The 27,410-nt window shown below is 41.2% G+C and overlaps 1 protein-coding gene and 1 long non-coding RNA gene across 3 annotated transcripts; one reads left to right on the top strand and one right to left on the bottom strand.

Moving 5' to 3' along the window:
* Positions 1–19,696, bottom strand: IVNS1ABP (influenza virus NS1A binding protein). 2 transcript variants are annotated; one of them, XM_024552574.4, is made up of 16 exons: positions 19,504–19,696; positions 19,324–19,365; positions 13,565–13,792; positions 12,668–12,796; positions 12,314–12,483; positions 12,112–12,187; positions 10,759–10,932; positions 10,318–10,443; positions 8,884–8,991; positions 4,336–4,465; positions 3,878–4,102; positions 3,356–3,477; positions 3,133–3,259; positions 2,918–3,049; positions 2,610–2,783; positions 1–1,214 (listed from the first exon to the last, which is right to left on the bottom strand). In XM_024552574.4, exons 4-16 carry the CDS (start codon positions 12,776–12,778, stop codon positions 961–963), a joined length of 1,929 nt encoding a protein of 642 aa, XP_024408342.1. In that variant the 5' UTR covers positions 12,779–12,796; positions 13,565–13,792; positions 19,324–19,365; positions 19,504–19,696; the 3' UTR covers positions 1–960. The 2 variants fall into 2 exon arrangements, with proteins under 2 accessions (XP_024408342.1, XP_024408352.1); XM_024552584.4 differs by lacking the exons at positions 19,324–19,365; positions 19,504–19,696 and adding an exon at positions 18,535–18,914.
* Positions 18,989–27,089, top strand: LOC139440392 (uncharacterized). Its single transcript, XR_011650615.1, has 3 exons — positions 18,989–19,091; positions 20,522–20,594; positions 26,960–27,089. It is a non-coding gene; the product is annotated as an uncharacterized lncRNA (long non-coding RNA).
* Positions 27,090–27,410: the final 321 nt, after the last annotated feature.

The raw sequence follows: 27,410 nt of genomic DNA, 5'->3' as shown, positions 1-27,410 counted from the left end.
TAAATTCAATATAGTTTAATTGTTTTCACAATCAAGGGCTGCCATTTGGGGTTGTTTTGTTGATTAAAAACAGGAATTATTTATAAGAGAAAATACTTCACTGTTCTTTAACTATTGAATATTAACTATCTTCTACATATAACATACCCTCAAAAAGTCGTAATATTGAAAATCGGTGTTTCAAATAAAACTTAAAGCTATGTTACTGTTCAGCAGTTTCATTCAAATAAACATTGGTACTTCATTCTCAAAAAAAAAAAAAAAAAAAAAAGTAGCTGAGGCAAATGCTTAGACATTTGCATTCTAGGTACATAAAAGAACACCTCACTCTGCATCCGTTAAGACTGCCCCTCTGCTTCTGTAATATGAATCCACCACATCTTCATCAGGTAAAGCGCTCTGCTAAGGATATAAAAAGTTATAAAAGACAATCATAAAAGATTAAATCTTGGTAGGCAGGTCCGCTTTCTTTTAATAAAAACAAAAATAGTCAATGTTATCTAGTTAAATAAGTCTCTTGTTATAGAGGGTTTCCAGTTATTGAAAAAGGGTTCTTAAAAAACCCAACAACCTGTATCTCAATACCCTTCCCCCTCTCGCCTAATACACAGTTGAGGAAAGAGTCATTTAATGTGCAAATTGCCAAAACAAAGGTGGAGGAGAGGGGACTTCTTGAAATGGTGTGCCCAGTCAATTCTCGGTTTATTCTTTTACAATATCAACTCCCAAAAAGTAAAATAACCAAAGTAGCCCTAAAAATACACAAAACAGATCTTCATCTTTGCATTCCTTTCCCAATAACACAAAGTATGTACAGCATGTTTAATAGTATGCAATATGCAAAGCCTTGTGTTGCCGTTAGCAACCTCTATGCCCACCCACCCTCCTTATTCACAAATGTACCTCTACTTAACACAATTACATCACTAAGCCTGTTAGTTTGAAAAAATCTTAAATTTGTTAAAACTGGAAGATCTTTGTATAGGGGCTCCACTCATTTGACTCCAGGTTATAAACTTCTACGGTATTCAGAAATTCATTGCCATCAAACCCTCCCACTGCATAAATGGTGTTCCCTACAGCTGCAATCCCGGCGTTGCTCCTTGGTGAAGTCATGTTTCCCATCATCTTCCATTCATTCCTAGTTGGATCATACATCTCCACACAGCTGATGGCGTGCGAACCATCAAAGCCGCCACCCACAAATAGTTTTCCTAAAAGAGAAATGAGACAAATAAATCTAGATAAAGGAAAAAAACAAACCCCCTAAATCTGTCTTTTGCTAAAACCAGTGGTTCTTAGAAATGCCTCTTCATTCTGTCAGAAGTATTTATGAAATGCCTACTAGTGTGCAAGCACACTCTAGAGGCTGGGGATAAATACGGAATAAAACCAGTAAAAACCCACTTGCACATGGAACTCGGGGCCGTGGGTTGGCACCACCTAACCAAAGTGCAATTCTCACAACAGTTCTATGTGGTGGTTGCTATTATGGCATTTCACAGCTGAAACAAGGCGCAAAGATGTTAGACAACTTGCCAAAGGACACAGTGAGTGGCAAACCACAATAGTTTTGTGCATTGGAAATTTTGTATTAGTCTAGTGTGTAGTAACTATGATTCAAAGGAAGATTTCAGATTAACTGAATGTTTTCTAAAGCTTTCCAACTATATAAAATGATTTTGGTAAAGAAATTTCTTCTTGGAAACAAAGTTGAACGTTATGACTGTTTTTAAATATACATACAGAACAGTTAATGATTTTCAAACATAAAATTTTAATGTTAAATACTACTATGTTACTTATTAAGTCCTCACTTCAATGTTGTTGATAGGTTCTATGACTTTTAAGTGGAACAACATGTGACAAAACCAGTTTTATCATAGGCTCTAATGGACATGAACAAGAGTTGAGTTCCGAGAGCATCTCATGGACATTATAAAGAAACGTCAATCAAGGACAAGGACTGCCCAGGCTCACAGCGGGCTGGAGGCTGCAGGCCAGCAGACTGCTTGCTGGTGTGTGCATACCCATGCTTCCCCAGCTGAGCCACAAGCTTCCTAAGACTCAGCTTTTGTTCCCAAAACAGTGCTAGCTAAATTCACTATAGCAGTTGTATGTAAACCAATAAACTGAACGTGAAAAGAAAGGTGTGTCTCTATAAAACTAAGTTTAATGCCTTGGAAAGTAGTCAAAGTTTTACCTCCAATCAGGTAGAGAGCAATTAGAATAACAACCAGATCTAGATGATTTGCACTTATTTTGTTTGGCAAATCAAATACTTTAAAATTCTTGCTCTAAGGAAATAAATTCAAGCTCCAAAATGATGCATTAAGAGCATCATTTGTGGAAGAAAATGACTTCAAACTTAATTCAGTGAACTCATCAAAAGATTAATGAATTAATATATTTATATTAAGTACTGAGTTTCTGATTAAGAAAGACATTTCTAAAAGATACACCAACCCCCACTGCAACACAAAAGATGGCTGCTTCCAAATTCTTAATTATGTAAATAAGCCTTATAGTTATCACTGACATTCTCTTGGGATCTTAGAACAAACTGCTGCCACCCCCTACTCCTCACCTCTTCTAATCCCAGTACTCACCATCCAGAACAGCCACTCCAGCCCCTCTCCTGGCCACATTCATGGGTGCGATTAAAGTCCAGGTGTTATTTACAGGACAGTAACGTTCTACGGAGCTCAGGCAATTCCAAGACTCCGCACCTCCGATTATGTACAAATAACCACCAAGCTCGCAGACTGCAGACTGGTGTCTACCTGTAAAATCAAGTCAAACCAAAATCATCGCTCTAGCTCCCCAAACTGTAAGTGTGTACTACACATACTGTTGATTTGGAGGTCTTTTTTTGGGGGGGAAGAGGGGGAGGAGAAGGAAAAAAAAATCAACTCACGAATGTTCAGAGGAGCACAGCTTGTCCATGACTTTGTTACAGGATCAAAAACATCACAGTTTTTCAGCCCTTTCTGACCGTATGGATCAGAGCCACCGAGGATGTATAGTTTGCCATTCAGAGCGCACACCCCTACGTGAGTAGGAAATAAGGTCATACACTGAGAACTGAACCGTGTTTAAATACGGATTACCTCAGGCGGAGAGCATCATTACCAGCATTACAACGGTTGGTTCTCAACTCTGGAACAGGAATCCAGTCGTCTACGTATGGATCGTACATCTCTCCACAGCTCAGGTCGTCTGAGTGGCCATTCGACCCACCAACCACGTAGAGTTGGCCCTGTACCAGGAGTAAGAGATGAGCATTTCTGCCATCCTCCAGTTATTGGAAAGAGCTAAGTGTGGGCTGCGTCTCCCTGAAACCTAATGCACTCACCATCAGTACAGCCATCTGAAATCGGGCTCTCGGTGTTCTCATGGGAGCGAGGAAGGACCAGTGATCTGTACATGGGTCATAGCACTCAACTGTCCGAAGGCATTCCTCTCTGTTATAGCCACCTGGTGAAGGAACCACAACAATTTATGTTTAAGACATTAAACTGGACAAGGGTTTCTGGTCCAGAATGGCTGAAGCACCCACAAACTTGTAAGGCCCCAGTAGTTCATGTCTCTTAAGAGCTTACAAATAGCCAAACCGTAACATTATCAGTATGACTAAATTAGCTTAAGAATTAGAAACATATACTGCATCAAAGGTTAGGCAAACAACAGTATTCTGTTGTTTAACAGCTGTTATTTCCCTACTGTCTGACAGTGCGGTAAAGTGGAATGCCAAGAAAGAAGGTGTATTAAACCCTCTCTTCCAAAGCTGGCCTGTCACAAGCAAGTGTACTATGTCCACCCGGAGGCTTGGCTGCTAGAAGGCTTCCAATTAGAAATCACTCGCCCTTGTTCTTACCTGCAGCTATGAGTTTGCCGTTCAGCTCTGCTGTCCCCAGACCAGACCGTGCATAATGCATAGGTGACATGGGCTTTTCCACCAGTTCATCTGGCTGCATCTCAAAGCTTAAACTTTTCGTTAGTTTGGGAGTACTTGTTGGTGAGCTCTGGGGGCTGTTTCGCCCGTGAAGGAAGATGACACAGAATGTACCATCCAGCACAGCCAGGCACAAGTAGGTGTTATCTGTAAAAGCACAACAGTGCTGTAAGATGCAATCACTAACTCCTTTTGGTTGCTACGCAGTCCTGAATTGGACTCCCGATTCCAGACAGGAACAGTTTGCTATTGTACTCCAATTAGTTGCATCTGACTTTTTTCCTCAAGTGGTCAATTTGAAAGTATTAAAAAAGAGCTCCACTAATACTCCTTAAAAAATCAATAAATTTTAGACAGTCTGACAAGTGAAATGCACTTACTTGAAGTCTTTTCTGAAGCAATGATTTTCCACTCATGCTTAGGGCTTTGTACCGTGGCACTTGGAGAAGAGACACATCCAGTGGAACTGCTACTTATCGGCTTATGGCCATTCTCACGTGGTGGCTTTTTCTGCAAGATCAAAAGGCAGCTACAGACACCTAGCCAAAGACCGTACCAGGTGTACCGTTGTTCCCGAGCTATTCCACAACACTGAAAAAAACTCCTAGTACCCTGCACCTATGCATGACATAGCACACCTAAATTCAACACAAACCAACACTTCCAACGCACACAAGTCACTTCTATCTCCACTTCGTAACAGCTCCGCTTACAAAACCTGCCTGGCCAGGAAAAGCTCAATTTACACAACTAAAAATACATATTGTAGGGCAAGTATCAATTCCTTAATGGAGGGAAAAAAGGGAATCCTCCACTCCATAGTCCACATATGCTCACATTTATATTAAGTATATTAAGTGTACTTAATATATTAAGTATATTAAGAATATTTTAAAAGATGTTATAAATTTAAAATGCCATGAATTAACGGAGACTGCATTTAACCCACTGTCTCCATGACACTGTCAAACCTAAAGAAGTCGGATGTCGCTATGTACCAGAGCCCTTCACATGATGCCAACCAAAAGGGAGCAGGTGTGAGTAACACCCAGCCAGTCCCTCTGAAAGTTCTTTACAGGAAAAAAGCATAATTACAAAAAACCCTTTACAGTCTATTTCTTTAAGACTACCTTACAGGTATATAGAGTGGTTTTCCAAACAAAACTACATTAAATCACAGAAACAAAAAAGAAACAGTAATTAGAAATGAAACAATAATACTAAAAGAGCCAACCGTTCACAAAAGTAGAATACCCAGGAACACTAAAAGAGGGAGAAAGGGACAACGCTGCAAATTTTAAATGACTTTCAGAGATTTACAATGTGTTCTCATGCGTAAGTTCTCTTTGATGATTTTCTTCCAAGGATTTTAGCCCACGCCACTTCTAAAAGATGTGATCATAGGGCACTGGAAGAGCCAGCACTACTTGCCCCGAGAGGAGCTACCTAACGAACAGGTACCATCACCCTCCACCCTCAGTCCCTGGCCAAGTCTGCCTATCCACCTACTCTGGTCCACAGGGCCAGAGCCACGTGGGCAGGTAAAATTTGTAATGGAAATCTGTATTTCTAGTAGAAGCAATAATCCACGTAACAGTGGAGAACAACGATTTGGGTAGCTACTTGAAGCTTTGAAAAAACTATTTAAAAGTTTGGTGTTGGCCACCCAGCACGTGTGGTTGTAGCACACGTAGGCTATTCCGAGAAAAGGCAGAGAATGTACCATGTTAGTGGTCATTACACTCCACTGAGACATTTATTATGTGCCTAGGTATCATTGGCCACTTTTTCACATCATCTCTCAACCCAGTGAGGGCAATGCCACCTACCCATTTCACAGATACACATACGGAAACTCAGAGAAAATACATGCTGCCCAAGGCAATAACCACTAAAATAAAGATTAGGCATTCTGCGTATAAAGCCACTCTATACAACGACAGACTGTGTCCTCTGCTACTGGAATTACAGGGTACACAAAACCCTACCCCGATCTGTGGGAAGAGGGACCCAAAGCATCACTAATTGATAATGCTTACATAAGAGTTTTTATCACAATACGAAAACTGGCCTAATGTATGGAGAGAAAATCAATGTGAAAGAGAAAAGCACACTGACAACGAAGACTGCCAGTGTTACATAACCGACAGGCCCGATGTAGAAATGCTGGCGAACACCTTTATGTTCCTTCCGGAACATTTTCAAACATAATCCTTTACTCCTCCTTCCCTTCACACTTGCCCACACTGACTCGCACCCCCCAGCGTACTCATCAGCCCGTGCTCTCTTTCCCTCCGTCTCCCCAGGAGGTAGTCTCTAGTGGCTGTTGCTTTTTCAGCTTTGCCTTAATACTCATGGAAATTATATCCACTGGAGGTTCCTACTAAGTCGTTTCCTGAGACCAATGTAGGAGTCATGTCCCTAACCTTTTACGTGACTTCCCAGAGAATGATATGACACAGTTGACAATTTAGTCCTCCTTCCCCCTTCCTCCTTTAACCAGCTTTTACAAAGCAATTTGTTTCTCATTGTCCTCCTAGCTTTCCTTCTCAACTTCGGTTCCTATCCCTGAGGCTTAGTGTGTCCCCTCATACTTTTCACTTTGTGACCCCTATTCATGGCACTACCTCCTCCTAAGGAGTCACACCTCAGAATCCCGCTCCCTCTCAGTCTTCCTTTTCCTTTGTTTTCCTAATCTAAACAATGATGAAGAACTGCTGACTCAGGGCTGGCTGGTGTGGCTCAGTGGGTTGCTGGGACCTACTTTGTATTTTATTCCTGATAAATACAATGTTGAGCTAAAGCCCCCCCCCAATGTCTACTATATGACCATTTATATAAACTTTAAACACAGGAAAACTAACCTGTTGTTTCAGAAGTTAGGATAGTGGTTTCCTTTGGGGGTAGAGTCGGGCAATGACTGGGAAGGGGCAAGAGGAAGTCTCCCAGAACCCCAGAAATCTTCTCTTCTCCACCCGGGTAGTGTTTAAACTAGTGGGTTCATTATGTGACACTTACAATTTGTATAATTTTCTCTGATATTTGTCCACAAAGTAAAAAAGTTTCTATCTGAGACTTTAAAAAATTGGGTCTGCTTAATAGTCATTTGTGTTGGAGAACCAGAAGGTCACCAGTTCAATTTCCAGTCAGGGCATGTGCCAGGGTTGTGGGCCAGGTCCCTGGCTGGGGGCGTGCCAGCAGCAACGGACCGATGTTTCTCTCACGTTCCAAATGTTTTTCTCCCTCTCTCACTACCTTCCCTTCCCTCTACGAGTAAATAAATGTAATCTTAAAGAAAACAAACTACTGACTCAGTCCTTGTAACTATGAATGTCTAGAGTCCACCCTTTTCCTTAATACCCTCACTTTAAGCCCTTTTCATTTTTTCACCTGAACCACTGCTTGTAACAGTCTACAAATTGGTCTCAGGAGCTCTAATCTACTTTCTGAAACTGGTTATAAAAATAGAAGGGTTTAAATGCAATCATTTTGTAAAGAAAAAAACAACAACAAAAAAACCCCAGCACAAACTAGCTGGAATGCCACGAACCAGAGGCTGCCACCTGATAGTTAACCATTTGTCTAAAATATGATTAATACGTAGATGCTTGCTCTACAGAAAAATACCGTAATTTAACGCACTTCCCTATTGTTGTGAAATATATCTGTTCCCTTTTCTGAAATTCTTTGAAAGCTCCCACTACTTGTAGGGTAAGTGTAAGCCCTGGTCAGGCGGCATTTCCCTACTTTCCCAGTCACGGGACCTGCAATTCCAAGAGCGTCATCCTTGCACAGACCTTCTTTGCTGTCTGACACACTTCTGTCTGCTATGCAAAGTCTGCTAATCCTAAGACTGCTCAAATGTTGCCTCTTCTGTGAAATTTCCCTGGTTTCTCACCTCTTAACTCCACTATGCCCTCCCCTTTATACCTTCAGTAGACACCTCTTACGTTGGCACTGTTTTATGTGCTCCTATAAGCTCCTACAAATACAAACAGTCTGTTAAAGACAGTTTTGTGCCCCCGTATCTAACACATTGCCTGCCTCGTATCAGTGATTCAGTATTGGCTTGTTGAAAGAGTACTTTTGAAAAATGTTAACTTCAGACTCAAAAACCTCTTCTGAGAATAAAGATATTCAATCACTATTAACACAGAATACCTAAGAATGTCACCATACGGGTTACGTGGGAGTCTATCATTTGTCTTCTAATTATTAAAGGAAAGCATCCCTTAAGTTGTGTCAGTACCTACTTTGTATTTTATCCCTCATAATTACAATGTAGAGCTAAAGCTCCCCCCCACCAAATGTCTAACTGTATGACCACTTAGATAAACTTTAAACACAGGAAAACTAACCTGTTGTTTCGGAAGTTAGGATAATGGTTTCCTTTGGGGGTAGAGTCGGGCAATGACTGGGAAGGGGCAAGAGGAAGTCCCCCAGAACCCCAGAAATCTTCTCCTCTCCACCCGGGTAGTGTTTAAACTAGTGGGTTCACTATGTGACAATTACAATTTGTGTAATTTTCTCTGATATTTGTCCACAAAGTAAAAAAGTTTGTATCTGAGACTTTAAAAAATTGGGTCTACTTAATAGACATTTCTTTGCCAACAACTATTTTTTAAAACCAAGTAACAAATTTCTACATTGCTTCATCTTATTTGAAATCTTTCTTACTATTTGTAAATGTTATTGAGAAAAAAAAAAAATCTAAATTGGGGCTTCCTAATTTGTTAACTTCTTTTTATGTGGCAAAAAGTGGTAGTTAACTCTAATAAGGTATGCTTGTTTTCTCCCAAAGTGTTTCTGTCCAAATGTCATACCAATGAAATTCTTCCACTTTCCTTTATTAGAGGAAAATCTCAGTACACTGTAAGATGCTCTACTCAAATTCCAACCTGAGGTTACCTCAGATGTGCAAAGTGTACCTGCACAAACTGAATGTGGTCATCCTCACTGCCAAACACCTCAGCCTGTCCATCTAGTAGGTTCCCATCAAGCAGCTTGTGATCAGCTGAGTAGTACAAGGTTTGAACCTGCAAAACAGCAACAGAACACCCATGTGGCTACTGTCTCCATGGCTACACCACTGGTACGCAGATCACACAACCGCCTCGAGGTAACCTCCAGGGTGCTGCTTGGGCTTCTTGACATCTTACTCTGGCAGGATCCCGGAGTAAAGAAAATACATGTCATGGTTGTAAAAATTTAAAAAACAAAAATAAAATACAGAATCTTCTAGGCCCGGCTGAAGAGTCTTTGGCTTGATTGGCATGAAAGAAATCTTCATTTTTTTCATAGCTTCCATTACATAGCATTAAGAAAAAAGGCACTAGTACAATATATAAGGTCTTCAAAATATACATATTTACAATAAAATACTGAATATAGTTTACACCTCTAAGGATTAAGTGGTCTAAATTACATAAGAAAAACAGATGAAAAACAAATTCAAAAATTCAAACAAGCTGTAGAGATACTTCCCTTAACAGATGCAAATACAAGGCGAATGCATCTGATTTTCAAGTGGAAACTACAGAGGACTTGAAGATCGCCTCGCCTGTTACCCTTTTCAGAACACAATGCTAACAGTATTTCTAAAGGCCTAACAGGCTTGGTAAGCCATTAGTGGACCTGAAAGGCTTAAGTGCAGGGACAAACTCAAGGTCACGCCACTGCTCCATCCGCCTCTATTTAATTCCCACTATTTCTCCATTAATTTCTTTCTCGTGTGTTTTTGAAAAGCCCAAGTTGAGTGACTATACGTATGAACAACACCATTGAAAAACACAAAGCTTTGAAGATAGGAATCCTGTAAAGGAGTAAACACCGTTAAATCATCATCGTTCTCTGCCCACAGCAGACTTTTCTTAGGAGAACTGGGGCAGGACTGCTGCTTCTTTACGTGTCAATACACTCGAGGTTTCTTCTGGTCTCTTCAGTCTTGGGTATCCTAGTTTTGTTAATAAACCTATGGGGAGATAAATCAACGGGGAGGAACAACCATTAGAAGCTTTTACCTACTGGTCAACTTTAAAGCAAAAACCTGTGAAGAAAAATTAAGAATCTACAGAAAATTTCAGTGTACCACCTCCCACTTCTAAAGCAAATTACATGCTACTTTAAAGAAAGTTAATAGCACATAATAAGCAAAGAAATTTAAAAAAGAGAAGCAGAAGACCAAACTGAACAGTTCATTCAGCTCACCTGGACACCCCCCCTGTTTCTCAGCTTAGGGGTACCTATAGCAAAATTTAAATTCTTTAGGGTCATGGTTATAAAATAAAGGTGAAAGGGAATCCTTCATGTTATAGCAAAATAATTCTTTAGAACGGTTGAATCCCATTTACTTTAAAACTAACCTCTTCCATCAGCTCTTCCAGGGTGTCTCCATTCTCCCAGATGCTGCGCTGCACCCAGTTGATTACCTTTGTGTACAGTTTGCCATTGCTGGGCAAGCAGACGTTGTCTTCAAGCATCACCTCCAGCTAGAGTTGGAAAACAGCAGGGATATATGGATCAGCATTGACCCTCCAATTTCCAGCTTAATTCTCAACTTCATAATAAAGCCGTAAATAAAGATGCCCCATTTGCACTTACTCTAACTTGTGAACTAGAATTAAGAACCAGTAGCCACAAAACAAAGAAAGTAAACAAACGGGTTGGCAGAAAACCATGACACTGCTGCAAATAACCGTATCATTTCAACGTACCGTCTTTATCACAACCATTACTTGCTCAAACATGGACGGAGATTCTGTGCCTGGAAATAAGCATTATGCATCTGTGGATTTTACTCCTACCTTTAGCCGTGGAAGTTTGAGAAACTCTTCCTCTTCCGAAATTTCTAACAAATGCTCCTGAATATAAGCATCGACCTTATTCAACAAACGTGTGTCTCCCATACAACTTGCAAAGTTGCGGTAAGAAATGCAGCTGGTAACGTCCATTCTAGACAGTAAATAATCGCCACAAACCTTGGAAAACAAATAAGAGTGCCGACATTTACATACATCTTATTTAACAAACATTTAGTACTCAATGTGTATGCATTCTGTGAAGACAAAGATGAATAAAACCTCAGTGCCACGAGAAAACAAGCTTAACAGTCGGAAGAAACAACACATGCAAACAATAAGCATCAAAGAATGCCATACAATGTGTAAACTGTTTAAAGAAAACACTCGATAAACTGAAATGCTGTGATAATGCACATGAAATGTAAAGGTACAAATTTCAACTAGAATAATTATGGCAGGAGGGTTGTAGTGTACTGACCCCAACATTAGAAGATTAAGTGCTTTTCTTCCTATGAATTATTAAGTACTTCTCAATGGTGTTAAATTCTAGAAGGAATACTTTTAAAGAACCCAGAAGAGTAAGAGAACAAAGAATTTGCTCTGACCAGGTAGCTCAGCTGGTTAAAGCATTGTCCTGATATACCACGGTCACGGGTTCAATCCCTGGTCAGGACACACACAAGAATCAACCAATGAGTGCATAAATAAGTGGAATAACAAACTGGTGTTTCTCGCTCTCTCTCAAATCAATAAATAAAAATTAAAAAAACAAAGAATTGAGGTTATGTGATTGAGAAAAACAAATGTGTATTTGATACCTGGTTTTAACGGTACAGTTGAAGTTTTCTTTAAATTAGAGTGCCAAAATGGAAACTTAGACTAGTACTAGAAAAGTCTAAAAGTCCCTCCAAATGGCAAAAGCATAGAGCCACATGGTTTTTTCCACCCAAAGTTCACCCAAGCACTTTCCTCTCTCCTGCACACAGATTCTTTTTTTTCATTGTTTTTAAAAAGTTATTGTTCTATTGCAGTTGTCCCAATTTTCTGTTGCTCGCCCTGCACCATCCTGCTCACATGGTGAACAAATACGTATTCAAATTCATGGTACCAAGCACTGACAGACACCCTGCCCCAGAAGACTGCTGGAAGAGCACGATTCTAGCCCCTGGTATCTGAGGGGGCGTGTGACCTGCTACATTACCACAGGCTACAGTTAAAACAGCATATTCAGTTCTCTGGGGGGAAAAAAGAGACTGTCAAGTTCTTAAGACTAACGCATGACAAATCATGCATTTTAATCACCAAGTAAGACTCCCTGACAACAGCAGTTCTTGTCTGTGACTTCCGGTACCCTACCTGCTTTACTCGGTCCATCTTCAGCTTTTTGGCTGCAGAATAAACATCTTTTACTAATTCCTTATCAGCTTTCAACCTATTAAAAAAGAAAAGTTCTTTATCATTTCACATACCAAGGTCTTAAAACAGGTTCTTAATATAGAGAAACTTGGAATTTCCTGATGAGATTCCCTGATTATATGAATTAGTTCAAAGAACTTACTGTGCAGTGTAGGCATAATTCAACAAGACTTCAACAGCTTCTGGGTTGAGATCATCGAATTTGACGTGAGAAACTCTGTGAGGATCACTATCGTTATTAAAGATTTCAAATAAATAGGGGCTGCAGCAAGCCAGGACTGCTCTGTGCGCTAACATCTCATGGCCACACACCTGAAATGACGAGGAATTCATGTGAGAAACATTGTGGACTATGCATTTCTCTAGCCAATCATTCTTTTCTAAAAGTTATTTCATTAAATGCCTCCTATGAACAAGAAAATAAGCAAATCCACGATTCTACGGCTTTTAGTAATAACAGACCACTTCTGTAAGTTTCCAATTAAGTTTTAACTACCTGAAGTCGAACATCACAGAACTGGCCACTTTTCCTCAGGGCGTTTAATTTGGCAACGGAGGACTCAATGAAATTTTCATCTTCAAACATTAAATATCCATTGGGAATCATTTTTCCTTATAAATTTGGCTGAAGGGCAAAGAGAAGCTGAGTTATTTTACTTGTGAATCATGCTTTTCATATTTTAAAAAGTAACACAGTATCTTTATTTTCAAATTCCATCCTATCAACAACAAAAATTTTATCTTACAAAAACACTGCTGAAACAGCACTGGCAGTGAACGTCCAAGTCCTTGTACCCCTGTGCTTTGGTGGTCTTTTCAAGGATTCAGAGCATCTCAGTGTGTATCTCTGCAATTCTGGCCGTTTCCATGTCTGCCAACATTCATTGCAAAGGGAGAGAAGTGGAAGCCCCGCCCCACCCACACCCACTCTATGAGCCAGCTAAAAGCCTGGAGGGCTGCGGCCTGGTCCTCCAGTGCAGGGCTCCTTTGGCTGCTGTCATTCCTTCACCCGCAAATGATAAAAACCGATACGTAAGATGAACTTCAATTCTGTTCCTTTTGCAAGTTCCATATATTCTAAATCACTTCGAAAAATACATGACAGAGACCTATGTTCTCCTAAAGTTTCCATTCCACCTTTTCTCGTGACCAAGAGACTAACAGAGACTACACAAGATGCACCATTCTAAAGCAGTAATAGGAGAGTCAGCCTGAAGTTACTGATTTGTCCAAATCCAAAATAAAATGGGAAAAAATAGGAATTTTTTTTAAACTACAAACGATGACTGATTTCATCTTTTAAAAAATTATGACAGGCAGTTAGTGTACTTGGTATAGTCTTCAGAAAAACAAGGTGTCTTGAAGGCGCACTGGGCAATGAATATGCACTCACCTACTATCCTGGAGAGAAATGTACCTCTGGGGCGTCTTAAAATAATCCGAGCAAAGGAGTGTTAAATCTCAGCACTTCATTGAGGTATGAAGACAGTTGGTTGAAGTGAAGGCAGAGGTGTCTTAAGCTCCAGTGGTGATTCCAAAACTATCAGGCTTGGAAATGATGTAATCAAGTCCTTAAAAGCTATAGACATGAATTTCTTCTGTGATAATCATGCATCATAATCTGTAACAATGAAAAATTTTAGATATTCAGAAGGATCAAAGACTGTCATTGATCTAGGTAGGTCATAGCGCGTAAGTCTTGATCTTGAAGAGATTTTGACGTAAATGGCACAAAGAGAGAAAATAACTAACACAGATATGATTATATAGTATATATTTTTTTTAACCTGCCACTACTCAGGTAATCAAAACAAACAAACAAACCTTCCCCAAAGGCAGGAGGAGCTAATAATATTTATCATTTAAGTGAGATACACAAGCACAAGATTAGGGAACAAATACAGGGTCTGGCAGAAGTAAAGCCTGCTTGAGTGTGGTTGGTAGGATAATGATGTGGGTGTGATAATTTACAGTTTTAATTTAAACATTTCACCTAAATTGTCACATGGTGTGCTTGAATCTGCTATTGTTATGTTACAGAATTACATGCTTCTGATTTTGTAATAAGAGATTTTATAATAAAAGAGGGGCGTTATTTGTGCCAGACCCTGTATAAATCCTGGTTATTAATTCTATTCTCTACTATTGGATTCAGACCATTCCAAGTAGTATTACCATTATGTAATACTGACTTCCGTGGCTCTATACTTTCCTCTAGATTAGTTAACTCAGCTTTTCTTGAGAAATCAGGTCTAACAAAATAAATGTTTTCCAAGTAACACACACTTTCCTAAAGAAACTTTCAAACATTCTTTGCCAAGACCCAGCCCAAGTTAGGAAAATCTTTGTCCATGTGGTATACATAGGCGCGGCCATTCACACACACAGGCGCTTAACTCCTCACCTCAATTTCATAAGCTGCTCCTAAAACAAGGGTGGAAGGGGAACCTCTGTGCAAGTTTTGTTGATATGATTAAAACGTGCCCTTTGAAAAACCCAAACCATTATGATATGGAGATTTATAAACATTTTAAACTTTGACCAGTTTTATTCAGTATCTATTTGTAAACTAGTCTTATCTAAAAATAAAAGTGGCATCTATATGCATTTGATAAATTGGAAGTTCTACCTTAAGTTTATCTTTAAAAGCAAAAACACAGTTGAAATCACTTCAGTCCTTTGGGAGAATGAGGAGAATTTTGGAACAAATCTTGTTATATAAATTTGTACAGTATTATTAGTTTTGCAAATAAAGTGAGTCCTACTACATTTGGTATTTGATGATTTTCTAGCACATCAAGATTTAAGTAGGAATCTCATCACTTTAATGTCTACTTATCAGTGCAGCCCTACTTGATTTTAAAAGCTAATGCAAGTCCAATGGATATTTAAGTTAATGCAGCAAACTTACTTTATCCAATGACTGTCCTTATATATGTCCCCACTCTCACCCACCACCAAATCAGGGGTCACAGCAACTCCTGCCCAGAGAAACTTGTCTTTGACAATTCACATTCACTTTCACTAAGGCAAGACTGGGCAAACTGAAAGTTTTAAACTGTTCCAAAAATTCACAGAAAAATCTTAATTTTGTTTTGTGAAACTCAATAACTGGTGGAGTAAAAAAGTAAAGAGAGAACTTTTTCCTTTGAAAAGCCAAACCAAAAGTAGATATTTAAAATACATATTTGACTAATCCACTTTTAAAGTTAAAACTGGGGTCAAATGCAATATATTCTGGTAAATATACTCCAGTGCGTTAATATGCTCAGTGAAAGAAAGGGAGACAGAAGATTCATAAATGAGTAATTAAACTTCTTTAGTAATATCTAGAAGTTCACATGTTACCACAGCCCCCCAAAAGATTGGCTTAACTGAAATAGAATTCAACAGGTCTTATCAAAGAGTTAAAAAAGGTAGGTACCATATTATCTCCTTCCAAATTTTTCTTGAGCCTTCACCAAGAAAAGAGCAAGATAAAACCTTATCATCAAACTTTCAAAGGATCTTTAAAACTTCAAGGCAAATTACAAACATTATAAGCTTCAAGGCAGTCTTTTGAGGGCAGCCAACTCACAAAAAATAGCAATCAATTCCATTCGTTAAAGGATTTTATAATTATACAAAGTAAACCAATGAGTCTTTTTAAAACCAGAAGTTACCAGATTCCCAATGTCACCTCTGAAACTACTATCACCATCTGTTTTATCAAGCCACCAGACAGACTTACTTGGTCCCGTGCTTTTAACCTCATTGTTCTGAAAATGTTTTATCCCACAAACATTTATAGCCCCAAACATATGGCAGGCACAATCTGGAACAGGATGCTCCTGACACAGTGGAATTAACTCCCTTCCCCAGCCTTGAACACTGTGCAGACCACGCAGACAGAGATAAACCAAGCAGTGAAGATAGGTCAAACAAGAAAAGGAAAAAGTATGAGAGCACACATATTCTAGAAACTGCAGCTATTTCCGTCTCAAAAGACTGCAGTTTGCAGGGTTCCTTCGGAGAAAAGTGGGAGAGGAAGTAATAGCGATCAATGCTAGCTTTAAACAATGCTAGAGAGCTGAAAAGGATTTTAACGAGAAGCACTGGACACTAGCAGAAATGTGCGGATGGTCTGCAGGAATGGCTAAAACATGGAAGCAGGAAAATTAAGTACAGATATTATATACCCATGCTTATCCTCAGGCAGTAAGGATATTTTAGCTTAGATAGGAGGCATCACGATCAGAATCAACATCCAAATGAGAATTACAAAAAGCCTAACAATCATTTTAGTTTGCTCCATGCTGAAGTTAGGAATGAAGAGAGGAATTTGAGGAAATCTGCTTTGGGACATTATAATGCTGAGGTACCTGTCCGGCATTCTAGATACAGGTTCGGAAATCATCCACAAGGTGGTAAGTGAAGTTGGTAACCAAGGATAAGCATGTATTTTCTGTGGTCCTAACACACACACAAACCCCCCCCCCCAGAAATCACTCTCATATTCATAATTCATTTACATTTTAGCACAAAAGGGTGGAAGGATCCCCAACTTCTAAGAATTCTTTCAAGTAGATTTGACTATACAATCATACTGTTGAAAGATCCATGGAATGATTTTTAGGAGTAATTGATCTTAGTAACAATGATTAAGCATTTGCTTAACAAGAAAACTTTTACATTGCAAAAACCTTATTTGCAAAACCACACTCAGTTGTCAATTAAAATATCTTTAAAGCAAAGAAAACAAAACCCCACCCCAAAGTAAGAGGCCAAAAAAACACTAATTTAAAGCTAAATCAAAACCTGGAATGCTTTGCTTTAGGGGGAAAAGTTAGAAAAGTAGAACTGCAAATTAAAATAAATTAAGAAATTTATGTCTATTAATCAGAGATGTCCTCTACTAAGAAAATTCAGAGGGAAACCATTCCGGATCTCTTTTTGGTCAGTGACTCTAGTCTGTTTTACAAAACTCCAGCTACCAAATTATAGATATTTGATAAGTAGCCTGCCAGCCAACATTAACTGATACTCTTCTCAATCGCATTCTGAATAGTCAGTGTTTGCCTCATCTTCAGATACACAAACACAACGCCTTAGCGTCTTCAAGCCAGAAGCTTCAGCAGCAGTATTATGCCTACAAGCTATTCATTCGTATTTTTGTTATCCTTAAATCAACCGCCAGAGCTAGAATTCTTAAAAGAAAATACAGTCTGGGTCATACGGTACGTGTTCAACTGTTACAAGCAGTACTAGGCTTCCAAAGTTTTTCTTTATTGCCGGACAGAAGATCCACATAAAGTGAAGCCAGGATGTTCTAATCTCCATCACTAACAACTGACATTAGGAAGTAAAAATGCGCCCTTCAGGCGTCTGATTTCTACTTGCTATAGTTTTCAAAATCTGCTGTCTCACACAAAGGTCTGTCTACGAAGTACTGGGGGAAAGTAAACCTATTTCTAAAGTGTTTGTGGTTCAAGTTTCCCTACGGTCAACTCTCAATCTGATACTGCCCGATACCTTCCTAAGAGCTTATAACCAGAGACCCTTTGCAAGATGCGTAGAAGATCGGAAAAGAGCACACCTCACCGCAAATCTCTTTTGCAAAAAAACCCAAAAAAACAAAAAAACCACAGACAGACAATGGCGAGCGCCCCAGAGTGGTAAGCCCGGCAGTCCCAGGCTTTCCTCCGCGCGCGCAGCACCGCCGGCGCCCACTCAGCAGGCTGGGAGGCAATGCCCAGCGTCTGCACACCCCCGCCCGGGATTGGCCGGCCCCGCAGTCATTCAGAGCCGACACGTCAGGGCAGCAGCTCCCTCCCTCCTCCCGCCCCCCTCTCCCCGCGCTTGGCAAGAAAAGCGGGCAACGTGGAGCGGGAACAAAGGACCCCGTGGCCCACGGGGGTGCCACCTCACTCCAGGCCGGGGACACCAATGCAGCTCTCGGCCCACACGCGCTAGTCTTGGGAGGTCTCACGTTGGAGAGTCTAGACCTGGGCAGACCCACACACTAGGCATCGGTTCTGACAGCGGGAATGGAGATTCCCGCGCCCTCCTTCCGGCAGGTCATCCCTGCCCCACGGCCCCCTGACACAGGCCCCGAACAGGAACGTCTCATTCCTCCCTCCCTGCTCCCTCTGCTCCAGCTTTCTCAGAGGCTGCTGGCACCCGCCTGAGGCCGCCAACGCGACTCAGCAACCATGGCAGCACCCGAAGCAAAGGGCTCTCCAGGCGCCAGCCTCTCGCCCACAGAGTGTGGCGGAGGCTCGAGGGTTTCTCACCCCCAGGATCGGGACACCACTCCATCTCTCCACTGGGATTCCGGCCACTCCCTCATTCTCCTCCCTCTTTGATGGGAACAGCGATTATTACCTGGTTCATCTCTGAAGAGACGGAAAAACTCATCTCTGGAGCTTCGAAGGGGAGCAGCAGGAAGCGGGCGGGACCAGGCCCAACGGAAAGCGTCTCGAGGCCGCGGAGGGGGGAAGCGATCGAGCGGGAGGACACGCGGTCAGTCCACGGAGGTTGCGGGGAGAGGGGAGCGCCACCGAGTGTTCGCGGGGACTCGCTCGCTCGCTCGCTCGCCGGCACTGCCGCGCTGAAGCAGCAGGCGGAGAAACTGTGCCCAGCAGTACCCAGCAACCGACCTCCACGCGCGTCCCGGAGACACTGCCGCAACCGCAGCCAGCTCGCGCCTTACCCCCTCGCACGTCACCACGTGCGCCTCCGCCAACCCTTCGCAGGCGCTTCCGGCACGAATCAGTCAGCGAATCACAGGCGAGCACCAGAAAGGATGCAGCCGGTGGCCCCGCCCACCCCTGCCCCGCCCTGCCCCGCCCCGCCTTTCTCCCTCGCTCTCTCTGGTTCCTTCTAGCACCACTCAAGTAGGTCAACGCAAGGTGATCCTCGGGAGAGAGACCGTGCTCTGGGTGCGCCTCCTTTTACTTCCCACACCCTCTCGTCGCCCTTTCAGACCGTCCGGGAACTAGTTTCCTCCAGCCGCCCTCACCTGTTCTGCCTCCCCCGAGAGGCACAGCAGCCAGAGGGATCACAGGGGGGAGATTAGATTTCTCCACGTCAAAATTACCTCTAGACAACTGCCCTTGACTGGAGCTGGCCGCCGAGCACATGAGTCTGTGTGTAGTTGCCCTTGGCCCTTACCTTCGTTGGCGGGTGGTGGTGTGCAGGCAGGAGGCGTGGAGACTGTGAGGAAGGAGAGAAGCAGGTTGAGAGAAGGGGTATGAAAATGCAGTGACTTGGGGAAAAAAAAAAAAAACTATTGGAAAGGTCTGAGAAGGCATAATAAATATGTGTTGCTATTAAAAACCTGTTTACTTCTACCTTTCGTCCGCCCGGGTTTCTATTTTGTCTGAGTGCAGCTCTCCTCTGGGAGACGCAGGGTCCGTTCTTCGCTGGGCTTCCCCTCTTTTGGAGATAGAAGGTAGTCTTCAGAATCGGTAGTCCCTATGTGAACCTTCTAGGGCCTTCTAAGCCAGGTGCCAGACCGAACAGTCCACCCCACCACCTTGGCCCTGGAGGCAAACCTGTTCAGCGAAGCGTGATTTATACTGGGCTCTGAAGGGCAAGCTGGAAAGTGTCCTGGCTTGAAAGTGAGGGGATTTAGTGAGGTAAACTTGTTTAGAGTTTGGCAAAGGCCTCCAGGTTAATAATGTTTTGTTTAGCTTATCCTGGTTTCCTGAGAGCGCTCAAGGGGCCCATCCTTGTTGGTATTTGATTACTCAACTTAATTTGTAGACATTTCTAGGAATGCTTTGTCAATGCTTCCTACCATTCTCTATCCTTAACTTTTTAGTTTATGCCCAGAGGAGCAGGGCAAACAAATTGGGGGCCCTTCATCTGCACCAGAAGCTTTACAATGTTTTATTCTAAAATCTTGAGGCAAGGAGACTTGTTTCCTTGTTTGTTTTTTCAATTCAGGTGGGGAAGGAAACTAAAATGTCTATTAGAACGATTCTTATTATTTCCTAAGGAGAAAAGACTGGCATTTGCCACTGGACTCTTGTTTTTTAATAATCGACAGCAGCACTCACTGGCATTGCAAATGAAACTGCTGGAGTACACACATAATACCTTTTAGGTTCTTTTAGTACTATGAGCTTTGTGCTTCCGGTGAGAAAGTATGCGTTGCCCACTTTGGGTGAGCATGTGACTGTGCGGCCTGCTGCACACAGGGGCCCACTTGCTGTCCTCTAACTAGTGCCTTTCTGACCTGAAACAGCCAGCACTTTTCTTAAAGCTACAGTGTGGTCAGCTAATGCATCTTTACCTAATACAGAATATCACATACTGCATTCTCTATTAATACTGACCTAATGTACGCTTTCCATTTGTCTTCCAGGCAACTTCCAGATAGTTAAACCTACCTATCCAATGATTGTATAATCCAAATGCAAACTTGAAAATGGAATGTGGTAGGTAATTTCAACCTTATAAAGTAACAAATTATTTTAAGATATTTTGCTCTTAATATTTAAATTAGATAAAGTATATTTGGAGAGTGCTTAATAAAAATAAAAAGGCACTAAGAAAGATAAAGAATTGGTGCCAATTTAAAAATTTTTTGCAATCTTTCCATTTTCACCTCTGATACTGCTTCAAATGTTGTCTCAGTCTTAAACTCTGACTTGTATTTTATTCTTTATGTATTAATTTGCTGGGGCTATTGTAACAAAGTACCCAAAACTGGGTGTTTTAAACAATAGAGATTTATTGTCTCACAGATCTGGAGGCTAGAAGTATGAGGTCAAGATGCCTGCAAGGCTGTGCTGCCCCTGTAGACACCAGGGAAGTTTCTGCTCCAGACCTTTCTCCATGCTTCTGGTAGTTTTTCACTTAGCCCTAAACTTTGCATGGATTTTCCCTGTGTGCCTTTGTCCAAATGTTCCCTTTTTATAAGGACACCAATCAATCATAATTGATTAGTGGCCCATCCTCACTTAGTATGACCTCATCTTCTAAATTTCCAAATAAGGTCACATTTTGAGGTATTAAGGATCAGGACTTCCTATGAATTTTGGAGGGGACATTCAACTCATAACACTTTAGTTCGATATTTTGCAAGTTGGACCACTGACCACATTCATCAAAATCACCCTGATGTTCTTTGTAGAAATGAAGCTTCTCCCTAGACAAGTGATTTTCCAAGGAGGGGAGTGCTTTTTGCCCCCGGGGGACGTTTCACCATCTTTGGAAGCAATCTTTGGGGCAAAGGTGGTACTGGTGTCTAGCAGACATGTAATGCTGCTAAACGTCCTACAACGCACAGGACTGTCTGCTCCGACAAAAAATGATTCCGCCTAAAGTGGCAATAGTATCAAGACTGAGAAACCCTGCTCTGAAACTGCGAAATCAGAATCTCTAAGAAAGAGTTCTGGAATCTACAATTTGCCAAGCATCCCGATATCTTGTACCCACACTAAAGTTTGGAAAGTACTTAATTCCCAGACAAGAAAAAGCTAAAGCATTCACCACCACCAAATGTTAAAGGGGCTTCTTTAAGAAGAAGAAGAAGAAAAGATGAAACATATGAATAATAAAATGGCAGTAACTACCTATCAAGAATTACTTTAGATGTAAATGGATTAAATGTTCCAATAAAAAAAATGGGGGGTGGCTGAATGGAGAAGAAAATGAGACTCATACACATGCTGTCTACCAGAGGCCCACTTCAGATGGAACGACACACACACATTGAAAGTGAAGGGATAGAAAAAGGTATATCATACAAATGGAAATGAAAAAAAAGTGGAGGTAGCAATAATTACATCAGACAAAATAGAGTTTAAGCAACGGACAAGAGACAAAGAAGGACATTTCATATACAATAGCCAAGATATGGAAGCAACCTAAGTGTCCATCAACAGATGCTTGGATAAAGGAGATGTGATATGTATGTGATATATAAGTATTACTTGCCATAAAGAATGAAATCTTAATGACCTAAAGGGTATTGTGCTAAGTAAATCAGACAGTGAAAAACAAATACCATATGATTTCATGTATACATGGAATCTAAAAAACAAACAAAAAGAGGGCAATCAAAACAGAAACAGACTCACAGAGAACAAACTGATGGTTGCTGGATTGTGGGTGGGGTGGGGGGAGGCAGGTGAAAAATAGGAATGGGTGAATAAGGAGAAATTAGGAGTTACAAAATAGTCACAGGGATGTAAAATGTAGTACGTATGGTACCAGGTGGGTACTGGAGTTATGCGGGGGATCACTTTGTAAGTTCTATACATGTCTAACTAGTATGCTCTTCACCTGAAACTAATATAATATTGAATGCCAACTGTAACTGAATTTTTTTTTAATTTTAAAAGCCTTTTCTAAGCATAGGAACATGCTCCATTTCATTCCACATTTTAGTCCCCTCTCATTTATTAACCATTCTAATTATGATGAGTGAATCTGCTTGAATATTGCTGCTTAGCAATTTACCCAATTTACAATTCTTGCTCTATTATAAGCCTTTAACATTAATATTAAGTTGGAACCTTCTTTACATTTTAAAACTTCTTTGCCACATTACATTATGTTTGATCAGGCGTCTATATTTTCTGGATGTCGTTTGCCTAATGAACACCGAGCCTTCCTGTGGCTTGAGAAAGCAATGCTTTGCCTCCTCCAGTCCACCGGTCCCCCTTGTTTCTGAGTGACTGGCTTGTCTACTTCATATATTGCGTTCATCCCTTGTAGTCAATGCTCCTGTTCTCTCCAGTTCTTTCTCCTCTTTTCTTTTGGCATTTGAACATATGTTTAGGCTACATTCGTGTTGTCTTAAGAGCAGAAACAAGAAGATGGTAGCATCAGAAAAAGCACAAGAACCCAGGGGGAAATCTCAAAACTTCATTAAAATAGATCATTGGAAGTCATTAGGTATTGCGAAGCATAACTTGATTGCCTCTCTAAAAATCTGTTTTCCTCTGTAGAGAGAATCTTGCATTTTCCTGGTAAGACTTCAATATAGACCTTGCACCAGAGTGGGAAAACTGTCCAGATGTTACTTTGTTTTAATCCAGAGATTATAAAATCAGAATACTTTTTATCCTGCATTATTCTCACTGGCTTGTACATTAGCCAAGCTGACTGCTTTACTAGTGACCTTTTGCTTGTTTTCTAAAGTCATCCCTGCTAAAATTTTTGAGAACAACTCTCTTTCAGCAACCCAAATCCCTTAATAGTCTCTTTCTCTTTCAAAAATTTCTTAGGAATTAAAGCTTCTCATGTCATTCCGACGTTCTTCCTGTGACATTATACGACCTTCAAGCTTGCTACTTCTTTGGATTCTGTGGCCAACAGCTAACTGTATAGTCAGCTCTTGAATTCTAATGAGCAACCTAAGCTTTCCAAAAGACTTCATCAAAAAAAAAAAAAAAACAACAACAAAAAACCCTTAAAAAAAATCAAGTTAGGAACTTCAGGCCAAGATGGAGGTGTAGATAGATACACTTTGCCTCCTTGCACAACCAAAAGAAGGACAACAACAAATTTAAAAACAAAAATTACCAGAAAATCAAACTGTATGTAAGTCCGACAAGCAATGAGTTAAAGAAACATTCATCCAGACCATTAGGAGGGGCAGAGACAGGCAGCTGGGCAGAGAGGACTCACGGCAAGGTGGGGGCTGGAGGACCAGGGTGGGTGAGGTGGCAGCTGGCAGACCAGGCAGTCCCACATTGCATGTGGATAAAGTGGGAGGAACAACTAGGGAGCAAGACAGATCATAACCCAAGGGTTCCAGCCTCAAATAAAGCCTCAAAACCTCTGATTGAAAAAAACCTGTGGGGGTTGAAGTGGCAGGAGAAACTCCCAGCCTCACAGGAGAGTTCGTTGGAGAGATCCACAGGGTCCTAGAACGTACACAAACCCACCTACCTGGGAATCAGCATAAGAAAGGCCCAATTTGCTTGTAGGTAGTAGAGGGAGCAACTGAAAGCCAGCTGAGAGCTGTGCAAGTGGCATTTTTCCCTCTCTCAGATCCCTCCTCCACATACAGTGCCACTAGGCAGCCACGTGGGTTCCCCTGTCCTGGCAAATACCTAAGGCTTTGCCCCTTACCACGTAACAGGCACACCAAGACAAAAAAATATGGCCCAAATGAAAGAACAGATCAAAGCTCCAGAAAAAATACAACTAAGCAATGAAGAGACAGCCAACCTATCAGATGCAAAGTTCAAAACACTGGTAATCAGGATGCTCGCAGAATAGGTTGAGTATGGTCACAAAATAGAGGAAAATTGAAGGCCATAGCAAAGTGAAATAAAGAAAAATACACAGGGAACCAACAGTGATGAGAAGGAAACTGGGACTCAAATCAACGGTTTGGACCAGAAGGAAGAAATAAACATTCAACCAGAACAAAATGAAGAAACAAGAATTCAAAAAAAAATGAGGAGAGGCTTAGGAACCTCCAAGACAACTTTAAACATTCTAACATCTGAATCATAGGGGTGCCAGAAGGAGAAGAGGAAGAGCAAGAAATTGAAAAGTTATTTGAAAACATAATGAAGGAGAATTTCCCTAATCTGGCAAAAGAAATAAACTTCCAGGAAGTCCAGGAAGCTCAGAGAGTCTCAAGGAAGTTGGACCCATGAAGCACACACCAAGGCACCTCATAATTATAGTACTCAAGATTAAAGATAAGGAGAGAATCTTAAAAGCAGCAAGAGAAAAGTAGACAGTTACCTACAAAGGAGTTCCCATAAGAAACCTTGTAGGCAAGAAGGGGCTGGAAAGAAGTATTCACAGTCATGAAAGGCAAGGACCTACATCCGAGGTTATTCTACCCAGCAAAGCTATCATTTAGAATGGAAGGGTAGATAAAGTACTTTCCAGATAAGGTCAAGTTAAAGGAGTTCATCACCACCAAGCCCTTATTATATGAAATGTTAAAGGGACTTATCCAAGCAAAAGAAGATAATCAAAAATATGAACAGTAAAATGACAATAAACTCACAACTATCAACAACTGAACCTAAAAAAAAAAAAACAAACTAAGCAAACAACCAGAGCAGGAACAGATTCACAGAAATAGAAATCACGTGGATGTGATCAGTGGGGAGGAGAAGGGAGGAGAGAGGGGGAAAAAGGTACAGGGAATAAGCAGCATAAATGGTAGGTACAAAATAGGGGGAGGTTAAGGATAGTATGGGGAATGGAGAAGCCAAAGAACTTATATATATGTCCCATGGACATGAACTAAGGTGGGGGAATGATGGTGGGAGGGTGGGTACAGGGGGGAGGGAAATAAAGGGGAGAAAAAAAATGGGACATTTGTAATAGCATAATCAATAAAATATATTTTAAAAAATGATCCTAAAGAACATCAACTTGATTGGTGAGAGTAACAAGGCATGGAATAAGCAGACTCTATAGTAAGCTGAGTTTTCGATGTAAACATTGAAAGCCAATGTGTAAAAGAATGTATGGTAACATATAGCACAGTGTATACAGTTTATTCCGGAAAGAGAACTTTTGTGGTGTGTGATATCCAAAACTTAATATCCGACGGATGAAAGTCCCACAATGTAGTTGCCTTGGACTAGCCAGCCAACTGTTGCTAGTGTAAAGTGATCACTTATCACACGGAGTCCAGAGACTACTTCAGACGAGAACCAGAAAGGACTGAGCAGTGGGGCTGTCACGTCAGTTCTGCCTTCTTCTATAGCCCTTCCCACTGTCTGGGGGAAATGAGAGTGAGGTACGATGAGGACGTGATGAAATTTTATAAGGCTCTAGTAACCTGAGCTCTCCAAAGGCCAGAATACACAAAGTCACAAAGCTGTTGTCAACGAGTTCCCACCCCCGAGAATAAGCCGTCCCAGCCACACTTCTCCAAGATTGGTGCCCTTCCGAAAAGAGTTACCAGGTGAAGTGTTTTCTTTCCCAGTCATCTCCAATGTCTTACTACAGAGGAAAATGGGAAAGAAAAACAATGGTGGCTATGTGTCCTACCAATGCCCCCATGGGTCAGAAAGGCCCGAGACACGCTTCTCCCTCCTCAGTGCTTCTGTCTCCAATGTCTTCCGCTTACCTACACTTCAAGACCTGATTAGCACCTTGCCACGACTGAGAACTGGACTAGTATGATGGAAAGAGCGCTAGAATCGATGGCCTAGATTTACCTCTAGGCTTGGTTACCTAACTATTTAAGGAAGGCTTCTTGTCTTCTTGGTGACTCTGTTTTCTAATCTTCAAAATGGGAACAATAATACTTGCCTCACAGAATTATATGTGGCGCATGGTGGGTGGTGAGTAAATGTTTATTTATTTTAAGGCCTCCCCCAGTTTCCCCAGCGTATATAACCTCTCTCCCATCTCCCTGAACCCTGGACCATCTTTATAACACTCGTGTGCTACTTAATCCACCACAAGGTACTTTCACACTTGCAGACTTAAGAGATGAGTGAGTGGAATCTTTGAGTGCACAGCAGCAGCCCAGGCTCTGAAGTGGGTTGTTCCCGCCTTCAGACATCTACAAGTGTTGGGTGAATGAATGTCAAAATCACTTGTGCCTCTCATGGCTCCTTCTGTCAAACCGATGTTTCCAAACAGTGAAGATAAGTGGCGGAGGGAGCCGGAATGATAGAGGACTGGGACAATGAGGAAGGAAGTTGGTGGTACTGAGGCGCATCACACGCAAGGGAAGTAAAAGCACCTCGGACGATGGAGAAGAAGCACTTGGATTTCCTGGCTAATTCCCTTTCTCTCTCTAAGTGGTCTTAGACAGTGGGAAGGGATGTAGGATTCTCAGCTCCACCCTCTCTTCACTTAGGTTCCTGGTGATTCAGATTCAAGGAATGTTCTATCCCATTACTGAGGAAAGGCTGGAGACCTGCGGTGTTACGGAGAGCAAGAGGGTAAACTGCTCTGCTTCAAGTTCCGTTCTATAAGGATAAAGAGCACGAGTCACTGTGAGTCTAACCGTGAAACCTAGCCTCGCGTTTCTGTGCATGACTTTTGTCTTCTAAAAAATAGAATAATTGAATTTGGGGGAGTGATTTCCTTTATGACAGTTGAATAGGAAATTAGGGAAGAGTTTCCTTCTCTCTGCAAAGTACTAACATTTTCTTTGCTATTAAGGAGGTCCTGTCAGTTTCTAAACTTCTTTCTTCAATAACTTATTATAGTGTCTTAAATGATTTAAAGTCTGCTGAATCATGAAACTTTTATTGTTTTTACTCTTTCGGGAACGAAGTTGTGGATATCTAGCTTGCATGTTAAAT

Source organism: Desmodus rotundus, chromosome 12 (genome assembly GCF_022682495.2).
Source record: "Desmodus rotundus isolate HL8 chromosome 12, HLdesRot8A.1, whole genome shotgun sequence".
Classification (NCBI taxonomy): Eukaryota; Metazoa; Chordata; class Mammalia; order Chiroptera; family Phyllostomidae; genus Desmodus; species Desmodus rotundus.
Note: the sequence above shows the minus strand (reverse complement) of the source record. Positions and strands in the feature narration are given on the sequence as shown.

Coding starts and splice junctions, on each gene's coding strand:
- IVNS1ABP (XM_024552574.4), bottom strand. CDS start 12,778: ATGATTCCCAATGGATATTTAATGTTTGAAGATGAAAATTTCATTGAG. Junction 4,466..8,883: donor ACCACATTCAGTTTGTGCAG/GTACACTTTGCA, acceptor TTGATCTTGCAG/AAAAAGCCACCACGTGAGAA. Junction 1,215..2,609: donor TGGAGTGGCTGTTCTGGATG/GTGAGTACTGGG, acceptor TTTCTCTTTTAG/GAAAACTATTTGTGGGTGGC.